The 13,075-nt window shown below is 41.4% G+C and overlaps 1 protein-coding gene across 1 annotated transcript; it reads right to left on the bottom strand.

Moving 5' to 3' along the window:
- Positions 1-1,050: 1,050 nt before the first annotated feature.
- On the bottom strand, positions 1,051-12,425 carry LOC120373524 (acyl-coenzyme A synthetase ACSM4, mitochondrial-like). Its single transcript, XM_039492048.1, has 13 exons — positions 12,225-12,425; positions 9,366-9,576; positions 8,915-9,122; positions 7,710-7,853; positions 6,635-6,791; positions 5,933-6,012; positions 4,909-5,032; positions 4,306-4,386; positions 4,129-4,230; positions 3,551-3,678; positions 3,001-3,100; positions 1,852-1,971; positions 1,051-1,137 (listed from the first exon to the last, which is right to left on the bottom strand). The coding sequence occupies exons 1-13, from the start codon at positions 12,423-12,425 to the stop codon at positions 1,051-1,053; spliced, it is 1,743 nt and encodes a 580-aa protein (XP_039347982.1).
- Between the last annotated feature and the right edge of the window lie 650 nt (positions 12,426-13,075).

The raw sequence follows: 13,075 nt of genomic DNA, 5'->3' as shown, positions 1-13,075 counted from the left end.
TATTTTCTCTATTCCTGGCCAAGATTAGAAGTGAGGCTGGGGAGATAAATCTAGGCTGATTGCCTCTGTATTGGGTAGTGCTTGTTGATAAAGCGTGGCATGGTATCAGCTGGATCAGATGGCCCACATTGTCAGCTGTACCTATATTAAAGTGTGGTATCAGGAGGTGTTATCAGTTGAGCAGGCCTTTCCATTTTCACATGGCTGGGTGTATTGGTCTATAGTTTGGATAAGGTAAATCATTATAACTTCTAAAGGACATCTCTGTATTTTTCTGCAGCTTGCAACACTGTCTCATTGATCTCAAATACGTTCCAGAACATAGATGCAACACAGCCAAATCCTAGATCTGAACACAATGGAGTTTGGGAAAGTTCAGGTTTAGCTCAGAACTCTGCTGCTGGCCCCTATCAATAAAATGCTTGAAACTGGAACCACATTTGGGAAAATTTGGTTTGCAACCAGATCTGAACTTTGCAGCTTGGGTTCATCATAGGATTCAATTTTGCAGCCTGGATCCTTCTGTTAAATTTTCCAGGTAATCTAGGTGCTCATGATATTGGAAAAATCCAATAGAAAAAAGGCAATTATAACACAGAGACGCTTGTGACACCCTAAGAACCTCTCAATGCCAACTAGCAAATGGTTCTCTATTTCTGTAACAGCAGCTCAGAATCATAAAATCATAAAACTAGAAGTGACCTCGAGAGGTCATCTAGTCCAGTCCCCTGCACTCGTGGCAGCACTAAGTATTATCTAGAGACCATCCCTGGTCAGGCTGGCTATCACAGGGGAACACTGCAAAGGTGGTTCAGGGACTAGGGTGCACCTATTGTTAATCTGCAAAGAAAAATGAGGCCTTGCATTGCCCTGAGGAGATTGTTTGGGTGACTAACAGACTGGTTAAGCATCAGCAAGTCTCTCTCTCGCTGGCAGTAGTGGGGGAAGGAAGGAGACAACAAGGTAACACATTTCGGGGCACCTTGAGAACTGGTACAATTTGCATGACATCATTGGAGTGAAAGAAGCTATATTAAACTCCCAACAATGTTACATTCGCCCCCATTCTTTGTTTCTTAACTCATTCCTCTTGATTTTCCCGGTGATTGTCTTGGGTAGCTGTTGGACAAATTCCATCTAATAAAAAACACAAAACAACTTAGTATGCTTCCAGTGATGTTTTGGGATTTTTTTTTGCAATGGTGGCTCTGACCCCATGTGGAAGAATGGGAGGACTCACATGAGTCAGTGCTACTTGCCTGACAGTTTCCAGAATCAGGCACTAACTAAGACCATGTCTACACTACAGCTTGTCGGCATAATTTATGTCACTCAGAGGTGTGAATAAACCACCTCCTGAGTGACATAAGTTAAACCAACATAAGCACTCGTGTGCACAGCGTTATGTTGGCAGGAGAGCTCCTCCCACCGACATAGCTTCTGCCATTCAAGGAGGTGTTTTTATTATGCCGATGGGAGAGCTCTTTCCTGTTAGCATAGAGTGTAATCGCTTAATGTGCTACAGCGGAACAGCTGCCTGCATGATTTTATCCCTGGTTTGGAACATGGGGAGTATCTAACTAGGACATTCTACCTGGCCCAGGAATATTTTTAAAGGTACAGGGGTACATTTATTAACAAACAATTTTATTAAAAACGTATGAAAGAGAAAAATAAATGAGATTTAGGAAAGTTTCCCTGAACCAAAGGGTCTCTCTAAATCTTGATCTCTCTCTTTTTGATGAGTGAAGGAATCTTTGTAGTTCGAAGTAAACCCAGAATGGTTCATTCTGGAGAGATTTAAGAAGGAGACGTATCCTATGTTAAAAATCACCGCTTGGGGGTACTTGCCTTTCTGGGATATTTGTATGGAGCGGTGACTTTCTTGACATGCTCCTGCAACTCAAGCGTTAATTTTTCCAGGTCACACGAGGAAAAGGCAGGTGACAAGACCACAAAAGCTTTCACCACCTACAGGGTAAAATCAATAGTACCAAACTGACACCAGCAATTTATAAATATTGTTAGATTTAGTTCCCAGTTAGCAATATCGTTCCCAGAGTACGAGATGGTTAAGAGATGTGTGAAGACAGCCGTCTGTCTCTAAAACTGAGCACCAGCCTGTGAGTAGGCAGGTAAGTGAGAGAAGGGGTGCAAGGACTGTCCCCTCTGCCCTTCACAGCAGTGCAGGGCTCACGTGCAATTGTAGTTCTCACGATCACAATGGTTGTTCCTGGCTCGTGCTCCCACCGTTTCTAAAGCTGGCCATGCTGGTTAGGAAGCATGGCCGTGGCCTCGCTTCCCCCATCACACACACTAAGCAGCAGGGCTGGTGGGACTTAGGAAGGAGCACATGATGGAAGGGGGATTGCAGTGACTGTGCTCTGTGGGAGCTTCAGGAAGCTTTAATTTCTCTGAGGCACTGAGCATGCACTGGTCACACAACTCAGACTCAGGCAGTACAGTTCCACTCCACAATGGCAGGACTGTGCTTTCAAGGCACTCTTGCGCCTAGTCTGCACACAGTTTTTGTCCTGGTATAACTATGCTGATGTTTTTTCAATGTAACCACTACTATGGATATAATTGTACCAGTATAAAGTTGCCCTGTACCAGTATAGCTTATTCTCCTTTCAGTATGGGAATAGCTGTACCGATATCAGCACATTTCTACCAATAACTGCATGCACACAAAGGGTGCTGTACTGCTCTAACTATACCGGTATTGTAAAAAGTGTTACAACTTGTGTGTGTTGACAAGCCCTTAATAGCAGGAAGGTCTATTGATGGGAAAGTGTCTGTCACCATAATTATCTCTTGGGGAGAGACTGTGGAGGTGAATAAATAGAGCAAAGGGATGTACATAGGTTTCTGTTTATCACCCTGGTAAAGGACCATTCACACTAACGTGATGCTGTGCAACAGCTGCACTTTGTAAAGTGAATCACAAACTGTTTTGCCTCTATGAAATATTTTCCTCATCACTCTCAACCTCATTACCTCGCCTCTGAGGGGGTCTGGGCTGCTGACAGCAGCGGATTCTACTACAGCCGGGTGCTCTATCAAGGCATTCTCTACTTCAGATGGTCCAATACGATACCTAGGAGAGGAAAAGGAGGTATGTAATTATACTGATCTGCTGTGAATATGGTCTTTTAACCAGTACTCGGGTACGAAAGAACTGATTATTGCCTAAGGACCCAGCCAAAATCAGACCCATGTTGTGCTAGGTGTGCTGCAAAAAACTCCCTCCTCCAACAGACAAAGGGTGTCAGGAGAAACAGAGGCAGCAACTGACTTGACCAAGGTTACACAGCAGGGCAGTGGCAGAGCCAAGGATAGAATCCAGCTCTCCTGAGTCCTAGTCTAATGCACTAATCATTGAACCATGCTGCCAAAATAAGACTATGTCTGATTCATTTGAATTCTTGTAAGTCCCCTTGTAAGTTACTTCTTGCAAAAAACTCATCACCAGTTTCTCTCTTATAAATCTTATGCTATATTATGCTAGAACTACACAAATCTTGAAAAACCAGTAAAACAAACTAACCCTGAAGAATTGATGACATCATCAGATCTTCCAAGAAACCAGAAATATCCTTCTTCATCCATAGTCCCTCTGTCTCCCGTGACAAAATAATTTCCACGTTCTGATGAAGCGGTTTTCTCAGGGTTATCCTGATAACATTTCACAAATGACAATTAAAATCTTTAGTGTAGTATAATCATAAATTCTCCTGTTTTACACACAACTGTAAAGTGATCAGACCTGTATAGCATATTAATGTATAGCAATGAAAGAGAAATAAATAACAATCCTTTGTCTTTAAATAGCACCTTTGGTAATAGAATCTCAAAGAGTTGTACAAAGGTGGGTATTGTAAACTCCACCTCATTGACGGGGAAAGGTTCAGACAGAGGTTCAGAATCTGGATCTAGATTCTTTTAACCTGGTCCCATCTCTACTTTGAAGAGAGTTCCTTCAGATTCTCCTTAGTTGGGAGGACTGTTAGTCCAGTGAGTGACCTTGAGATTGGTGAATAGGCATAAAATCTGATGAAAATCTGGTTCTTTGTATCTAGTACGGAATTATAGGGGTTTCCTAGGGTGGTAAAACAAGTTCCTTACTATGTACTTAGAGAAAAGACCAAGTGGCCTTTTAGGTTTGATTCTGATGGCAATTTCCCCTTCTTGTCCAGGAGGCAGAACATTAGCATTCTCATCTATGATCTAGAAGAAGAAAAACCTACTTCAGTAAAGCAAATAACTTAAACTGATATAGGACAGGAAGTTGTATTAACAAACCTGAACATCATAAAGGGGAACTGCCTTTCCCATTGATCCTGGTTTAATCTTCATCCCTTTGAAAACGGAACAAACTATTCCCTGTGAAAAGAGAATTTTATTTCTGCAGAAATATTACATATATTCAGTCAGGTTCTACAGCCATTAATTTTCCACTTCCAGTTCCAAACTGCTATGAATTAAGGGTTACAAAACCCCTGGGGGCTAGGCAGGTATTTTAAAGATTGGGACGGTGGAGTAACTTGCATGAGGTCACACAGCAAGTCTGTGAAACAACCTGTAAAAGAATCCAGTTATCTTGACCCCCAGTCCTATATCTTAGCAACAACATCCTCCTTCTTCCCTATCACTTCACTCAGGATTTTCTCAGAAATCTTTATGGAAAGATGAAAGCACAAAAACTCCACAGTTTCCCTGAGCTCTACAAGAAAGCCATGTTTTCAAATCACCATAAATGTATAAGTTACTGTATTTTAATGGACTCTTCCTTGACATTTCAAGTAAGTAACAAATAGTTTCCTCTTGGTTTTTTTTAACCATACAACTCAAAAAAGCAAACGAAATTAAAACTAACTAACACATTATTAACCCATTTGAACGTACTGTTTCTGTTTGTCCATATATTTCACAGATAGTCAGGCCAGTCATCCTTTTCCACTGCTCCATCACTTCTGGGTTGAGTGGCTCCCCTCCACTTACACAGTGCTGCAGACTCATGAACTTGTAACTTAATAAGGATTTAAAAAATCATGAGAGTCACTGAAAGGCCATTGAGGGCAAAGGGGCCTGTTGCTGGATTCCAGTGGCTATTGGTGATAAGCACAGCAGCTAAAGGGCTTGCAAATGGCAACAAACAATAATGGAAAGCTCTTGGTTGAAAGAGCTAAATTCACTCGAGTACAGAAATCAGAGGAAGAGATTTCAGCTACTTTAGCTCCTGATTCTGCAAGGACACATGCCTGTGCTAAACTCTGACCAGTAGTCCCACTGAAATCAGCTCACATTCCTACTCAGTTACAGTCACAAGAATGGGCCATTATGAAAAACACATCGCTAAGGTATGAAAAACAAAATCCTTTGGTAACTGAAATTTATGGTAGAGAATTTTGCTAGTATTTATCAGTTTACTACAAAAGATTACTTGTGAGTCCTGCCACTGCATTTCCAGAAGGACCATCTTTGGAGGGTTGTATTCCCAGCACTGAAGTCATGGCACTAACTAGTGTTTCTGACCCTGTTGCTAGCACTGTGTAAAACTTGACACACCAGCTCAGTCTACTTAAGTTTTCAGAAGGTCACCCATCACCGTGGAATCTGAGCACCTCTAAATGGGTTAGTGAGAACATTGTTTCTGGGTTTGATGCACTTGGCTTCACCCCCTTTGAGCTTTGCTAAGAATGTCAGCTTTGACCCCAACATTTTGGAGAGAACCAGTGGAAAATCCTGTGTATCCTTTATCTTTCATAATGAAACTATGAAATACCCACGCATTTCTCATAACTATCTTTTCAGAAGATGCTGGTTATACTGATGAAACTCAATATATTGTGCCAAGCACCTAGAACTGTGATTTCATTAAAATGTATCCAGGTGATATTGTTAGTAAGTCTTCTCTTTCCTGAAGTACCTGGTAAGATCATGCTGCACCAGCATGCGGAACAAAGTTGGAGCACCAAAGATAGTGGTGATGGGAAATCTGGAGAGAGTCTAGTGAAATAAAACAGCAAGATGAACAAAGTTTATATGTGAACTGCAGCAAAGATTACATTAGCTAAGGGAGTACAAGAGAGTGCGGGGGGGGGGGGAAGTTCCCCCTTCTCTGCTAAAAACAGAGGGGAAGTCCACTCCCCAGTCTCACCCTCCTCCTTAGCCAGTGTAGAGAGAGCTCCTTCTCCAGTTTCAAACTACTGTAATCACCGATATTATCAAATACTATCTCTCCATCAACTGTACCAACGTTCTGGCTGCCTTTTGGCTTTCCCCCCGAAATGCCACTAGTTATTACAGCTGTTGAGTGTTACTTTACATTCCTGTTCTGGAATGCTATGAATAAAGAGTAAGTAATGACCTCAGGATTAGAGTTAGTTTTTCAACTAATCATTATTTTGTCAAAAATACTGATTTGTCTAAACTGAACCTGTGTCCGTTCGATGAATTTCCTGACTTAAAAAAGAAGTTGAGAAAAGGTCAAAATTTAAACAAAACATTTTGATTGACCTGAAGTGAAAAATCCTAATAGGAGCTTCTCAGTTAATTCAAGATTTGTTTTCAGGTCTACCTTGCACATGGGGAAACTTCAACAGATCTACAGGATGACTTTTTTTCTTACATTTAGGATAGTTGTTGATTCAACCTGTGGAAGGCTGTGTACAAAGACACATGATCCGAAAACCCATGGATCAAGAACAGACCCCAGCGAAGCTATTACCCAGCCTGTATCTGATAAGCACCACATCATGTCTTCAGGAGTCAAATCCAGCCAGTATCTGATATGAAGAGAAAAGAGTGGTTATGGAAAAGTTTTTTTTTTATAGACAATGGAACTAGAAATCAAAAACTTTAACTAGGTGTAAACATTAACAAGGGTATTGCCTCATGATGAGCTTGTGGGCTCCATTCTCTTTGCAGGAATAACCCATGCAGGAGAGCTGGGGACTCTGAATTTAATCAGGGTGAATTTCCTTTGTGTTCTACCATTGTTGCATGGGGGTGGGTGGGGGGAAATGAGGTGGTAGAGGAAGACATTGAGGATTCTACGGAGGAGGCTGGGAATTCCACTCTTTAAATTCATGGATCTCAGTGACTGTGCTGGGGGCAAAGGTGATCTGTGTCATGGAGTTCATAGAAGATCGGAGTTGGAAGGGACCTCAGGAGGTCATCTAGTCCAACCTCCTGCTCAAAGCAGGACCACTCCCCAGACAGATTTTTGCCCAGATCCCTAAATGGCCCCCTTAAGGATTGAACTCACAACCCTGGGTTTAGCAGGCCAATGCTCAAACCACTGAGCTATCCCTCTGCCCCCCAACATCTCTTGCCTTTGCACAGCTATCCAATCCCAAGATGCTCTGCAGCCCCAAGCACGTGGTATCTATAGGAGCTGTGCTTCTAGAGTTATCTCCAGTTGTAGGTTGTCACCTGAATCCCTCTCAAGAAATGCTGGGAGTCATTCCTTAATTCAAAATGGAAAGATGAGGTCTGATCCCACTTCCCTTTTCGACAGGGGGAGTTTTGCCAGTGACATCACTAGGGAGGAGGATTGAAGCCACACATTGCATATTTCTTACCCAATGCTTCTTAATCAGACCTTTGACCAAGATAACTGAGATACACCAATCAGACTCATGCATTCCACTCACACTCAGTTTGGCCCCATGTTATAAAACTACCAGAGCCACAGTCCTTACCTTTCACTTATGACAGGTCTAAAACCAAAACTGCCCTGGGTGTGTTCAGCCATTTTTGGAGAACCTGTGGTTCCGCTGGTAAAGTAGGTAACCATTGGGTCTTGAATCTTTGTTTTAACACAGATGTGATCAGCAGGTTGTGCTCTTTAAAAATAATTTTAAAAAAATTATATTCTTTAAAATATAGAATATAATGGTGGCTAAAATGGACACAGGTGCAATCTGCTGAGGTTTTGATATGCAAATGTGGATTTGCTGTTGCAACTGCCCTCTTTCCCATCCAGGATGAAGCTCCTCCTTTGTCCTTTGGATATTACTTCTCCCTGGAGAGAGCCCTGACTTTCTTTCATACAGTCTGCCTTACTCTAGTCTCATTTCTCATCCAGCATTAATTATATTAGCTGGATAGGATTTAAACAACAGAAAAGTTATTGAGACATCAGCATGGTAGAGTCTTCTTAAAGGAGAAAGAGGAGGAAGACACTAGGGAAGCTTCATGTAGGAAGCAAAAATTGATATATTAGTGGGACAATCAAGTTGGGAGATGTGGATACCACATCATCACTTGCACTTCAGTGATTCTCAGAAAGCTAAGAAGGAGGTGAGGAATTGGGGTATAAATCAGGTAGTTACCTCTGGGTGAACACATTCAGAAAACAAAGTTCAAAATATGATCTAAACTCAATCCAAACATGTCAAGAGTTTAAAAAATGGATTAACTTTAAAGAAAATATCTCATTGCGTGTATTTTCTGGGTCCGCATAGGAGTAGAAATTCCAAACAACTATTAGAAATGTTAGTCTTGTGATCTAGCTGACCAGGCTAGAATTTGGAAGCACAGAAATACTGCAAGAAATTCTGCAGTGAGACATCTAGTCTAGTTTTCAAAAGGAAGAGATTTGGAGATGTCCACATGAGCACCAAGGGCCAATTATTTCATAGACACATTTGACAAAATTAGACAAAAACAACTTAGGTCTAGTTCCTGCCTCTATTTCATGTACAGAACGCCCATTAAGTAAGGAGAGGAGGGACCCACCTGGAAAGAGACTGCTGTTAGAAAACCAACTCTGATTTGGAAACATCAGCAAGGCTGTTGCAAAAAACTCCATTAATGCCTGCCTCTGTGTCTAATGGATACAATGTACTTTTGAGAAAGCCTCGTTTTCTATCTTGTTATTGTAGCACTGCGAATGCCTACTTACTTGTATAGTTCATTAAAGTTCAGCCACCCATCTCTTCTGCCTTCGGATACAATTAACTTGGTTTTCAGAAACTGGCAATCAGATGCAACTGCGTCCACTGCGGATGCCACTATATCATTGGTAATGATACACTTGGCCTTACAAGCCTGAAGTCTATATGAAATGTCTTTAGCTGTTAATTGAGAGGTCCCTAAAATAAGGCTGATTCCTGGAAGAGCAATAAGGTTATTTTTTAAGAGAACATTTTTAATGTGATCATTTTCTGTGTGGGAACATACCCAAAAATTATTCCCCAGCTTATACCAAAAATAAATTTGGATCAATATTGGCAAAAACTGAATAGTAGTTCATTAATGTATATAGTTGTTTTTTTCATAAAGAAGAAAACTAATACATTTCTGTTCTTAACATTTTTTTAGCTATCTATCAAGTTGAGCAATCTGAAACTGACCTGTTCTCATACAAGCCACATTCACCAGCCACCATTCCGGTATCCGGGGCAGAATCAGCATAACTCTGTCTCCCTTCTGCAGACCACATATATCAGAGAGGACATTGGCCACTTTTCTGGAGTGGAACCCCAGCTCCTCAAAGCTCCACCTCACTTCATTTCCTCTTCCATTTACCCACCAGAAGGCTGGGTTTGATGATCTCTTTCCATCCTACAAAACAGCACCAGGGGTTAAAAGAAAAAGGATCATTTGAAATGTCAGTCAAAATTGTGATGTGCATCTATCGTTGAGTTTGCTGTGGATCTCTATATCCCATGGCGTGCACATTGGGGATCATCCAAAGCCCATTGAAGTCATTGGAAAAAAACTCTTGTTGACCTCACATAGCTTTGGATCAGCCCCAATTATTTCCAGTAATCTTTTACTTTTTCTGAGCCCTCGGAGTTTAACAGATCAACTGTCCCTAGTCTGAAGGCCTGTTCGGACTTTCACCTGAAATTTCTAATGCTCAACATTAACACTCTTATGATATATCAGATGATATGAAATGCTTCACTATTACACCTCATTTTCTGGGCACGGAGTCAGAGGAATCTATTAAATGATGATAACAGAGACATGGTGAAATGAAATGACATGAGCATGCTGAGGAACAATTCTGTCTCCTGCATGATGGACTCAGAACAAAAAGGAGCAATGGAGCTGATTGATGGTAAGGACTTCCTTCATGATGATCTGTGCATTATTAGAATCTATTCTGGAGAGAGATAGCTGTGCCTTGGGGAAAGATTTTCCCCTCAGTCAAGTGAGGTCACTTTGTATGGGACCTTTGACATTATTATTTCACTTATGTAAATAAAGGGTTTAAATAGGCATCAGAGCACAGGTAGCCTGTTAGCTCTCAGTACAGGGCTGGCCTTACCATGAGGCAAACTGAGGCAGCCGCCTCAGGTGCCAGACTGTGTGGGGGTGCCACTAGGACCCAGAATGTAGAAAATTGTGTCTGCTGATGGTTCATATGTATTCTCTGTGCTCTAGATGCACAGAGATGGTGGAGTGCTGTGCTGCATTTTTCTCTGCATCAACTCATCAATGGTAAATTTTGAAGCAACATCTGGGAACATCCTCTCTGACACTGAAACCACTGAGTTCCACACGATGGAAAAGTCGAGTGAAGGCAATAAAGCCTATCAAACACCAAATTGGGAAGACAGATGATGCCATAGTTGCCATTATGGAGGATAATGCTATGACAGGAACTGTTCGTGGGAGAACAGTTGCAGAAGGAAATGGAATCACCAGAAACATACATAACTTCAAATTTCTGTGTGGCTTAGTGTTGTGGCATGACAAACTGTTGGAAATAAATGTTGTAAGCAAGAGACTCCAAGTTGTTGACCTCGATATATCTGGAGCAATGGAACAACTGGACAAAGCAAAGTCATACCTACAGTCTTACCGGTCAGATGAGGGATTTCAAAACATTCTGAACAGTGCACAGAAGTTGGCAGAGGACCTTCACAATGAAGCTATTTTCCCACTCATTCAAGAATACAAGAATCACTGAAGAAGATGGCATTTTGATTACGAGGCACAGGATAATCCCATAAGAGATCCCAAACAACAATTCAAAGTTGAATTCTTTAACCAGGTGCTAGATTGTGCAAGACAGTCAGTAGAAGAACATTTCATGCAGCTCAAGAAATAGAGTAGTATATTTGGGATGTTGTATGATATTCCAAAACTCCTCACTATACCTGAAGAAGACCTACACCAACAATGCAGGACACTAGAGACAGTGTTGATACATGATGACATGCACTATATTGATGCAAGTGATTTGGGTGATGAACTGAAAGCCCTTTCAAGATACATTTCAGCAGGATCAACTCCCAAGGGTGTTCTGGAATATATGTGCACAAATAAGATGACCACCCTCTTTTCAAATGCTTTTGTTGCTCTGCACATACTTCTAACTTTTCCTATAGCAGTTAGAATCATAGAATGTCAGGGTTGGAAGGGACCTCAGAAGGTCATCTAGTCCAACCCCCAGCTCAAAGCAGGACCAATCCCCAGACAGATTTTTACCCCAGTTCCTTAGGTGGCCCCCACAAGGATTGAACTCACAACCCTGGGTTTAGCAGGCCAATGCTCAAACCACTGAGCTATCCCTTGCCAGTGAAGAATGCAGCTTTTCCAAGCTGAAGCTAATAAAAACACATCTACGCTCCACAATGACACAGGAGAGGCTGGTTGGCCTTGCAACCATCTCAACAGAGCATGAGCTGGCCCAGACTGTGGACCTTGAGGAATCAGTTAAAATCTTTGCAAACAAGAAGGCACGGAAAGCACCACTTTGATTATTCAGACAGATAAAAATGCAGACAAGAAAAGTTACATTTGCTCATCAGGCATTTGAAAGTTAAGTGTTACTTAAAATTTTTGAACAAGATATTTTAAGTTGTTAGTTCTTCTTTATTGGGGTAGGTAGCAGACCAGTACCATGAGAGGAGTAGAACAGGAAGAAGGCAGAATTGAGACCTTTCAAAGTTTTGGCCCAAGCGAGGGGGCATGGTGGCATCATTTGATCTCCCCACCTCACGTGCTAAAAGTTGTGGGCTGGCCCTGCTTAACCTTCCCGCTGTACCTATGCAAGGAGTCTCAATAGGACTTTGATGGGAGAAAAGTGAACAAGATTTAGCCCAAGGAACCCAGCCCGTCTAATGATAAAGCACGAGAAGTATGATCATTTCAAATCCAATTATCTTCAGAAACTGATATGTCTTTTAAATAAATGACAAAAATAGTTATTCAAAAAGAAATAAAATCTCTAATCTGCCCAATGACAGAGATTTTACCTTTTCCATCTGAGACCATTTATCCAGCACATCACTTGCAAAGTTAAAGTATTCGGGCACTTGCTGTTCACCCTGCCTGATAGATTCATCCTGTGAAAACAGCTCTGGGGCAAGAAGCTTGGGCTGTTTATGGAAAAGCCTACAACTTGATTTGGGAATCCACAAGGATTTGAGACTCTGTAATTTAAGCAAAGTCTTCATGGTAGCAGAGGATTTGTCAGGTTGTTATAGACCATGTAAGAAAATAAATAAAATAGTTGTTGTGGATCCTGAAACAAAAGAAAAGACAAAAACAACAGTTATCACCCTGAAAGTTGTCTGATAAACAAGCAAAGATAGAGGGTCTAATTCTGGTTTGGTGTATTAATCTGTACAAATCTCTTATAATAAGCATGGTCAATCTGTAGTTTTTAATAGAATGTCAGTAAAGTGGCTCACACTGTTTGGAAAAACCATCCATTTACTTGGCTTATTTATATCTTGCTCCACCAAGTCCTTAAGAATTTAGCTGTCTGAAGCATTAATCTTGGATCTTATCTGCAGCTTCATGGCTGTGGATCTGTATATCCCATGGCGTGTACTGCTCCTTAGAGGTGCTAATCACTCACAATTCTTATTGAAGTCAGTCAGTGTCATTTAACACGCACTGATGTCCGTATCCAAGAATGGTGACACTTTGTATTCTCCACCTGCTAAAACTACCCTGATTTCTTTAACTTTCCTGCGTGTAGCATGTACTTAGCTGATGTTTTCCAAGAGGTTTCCACAACAATCCTCACAGACTTTTCCTGATCAATGCGCAGGGCCAGCTCCAGGTTTTCTGCCACCCCAAGCGGCGAAAAAAGAACAAC

Source organism: Mauremys reevesii, linkage group 10 (assembly GCF_016161935.1).
Source record: "Mauremys reevesii isolate NIE-2019 linkage group 10, ASM1616193v1, whole genome shotgun sequence".
In the NCBI taxonomy this organism is placed as follows: Eukaryota; Metazoa; Chordata; order Testudines; family Geoemydidae; genus Mauremys; species Mauremys reevesii.
This window is presented reverse-complemented; position numbering and strand designations above follow the sequence as displayed.

What these genes read in the sequence shown, in the direction of transcription:
- LOC120373524 (XM_039492048.1), bottom strand. Translation starts at nt 12,425, where the DNA reads ATGAAGACTTTGCTTAAATTACAGAGTCTCAAATCCTTGTGGATTCCC. An exon ending in AATCAACAACTATCCTAAAT is followed by an intron (nt 6,013 to 6,634) that starts GTAAGAAAAAAA and finishes TTATTTCACTAG; the next exon opens with ACTCTCTCCAGATTTCCCAT. An exon ending in TTCCCCTTTATGATGTTCAG is followed by an intron (nt 4,231 to 4,305) that starts GTTTGTTAATAC and finishes TTCTTCTTCTAG; the next exon opens with ATCATAGATGAGAATGCTAA.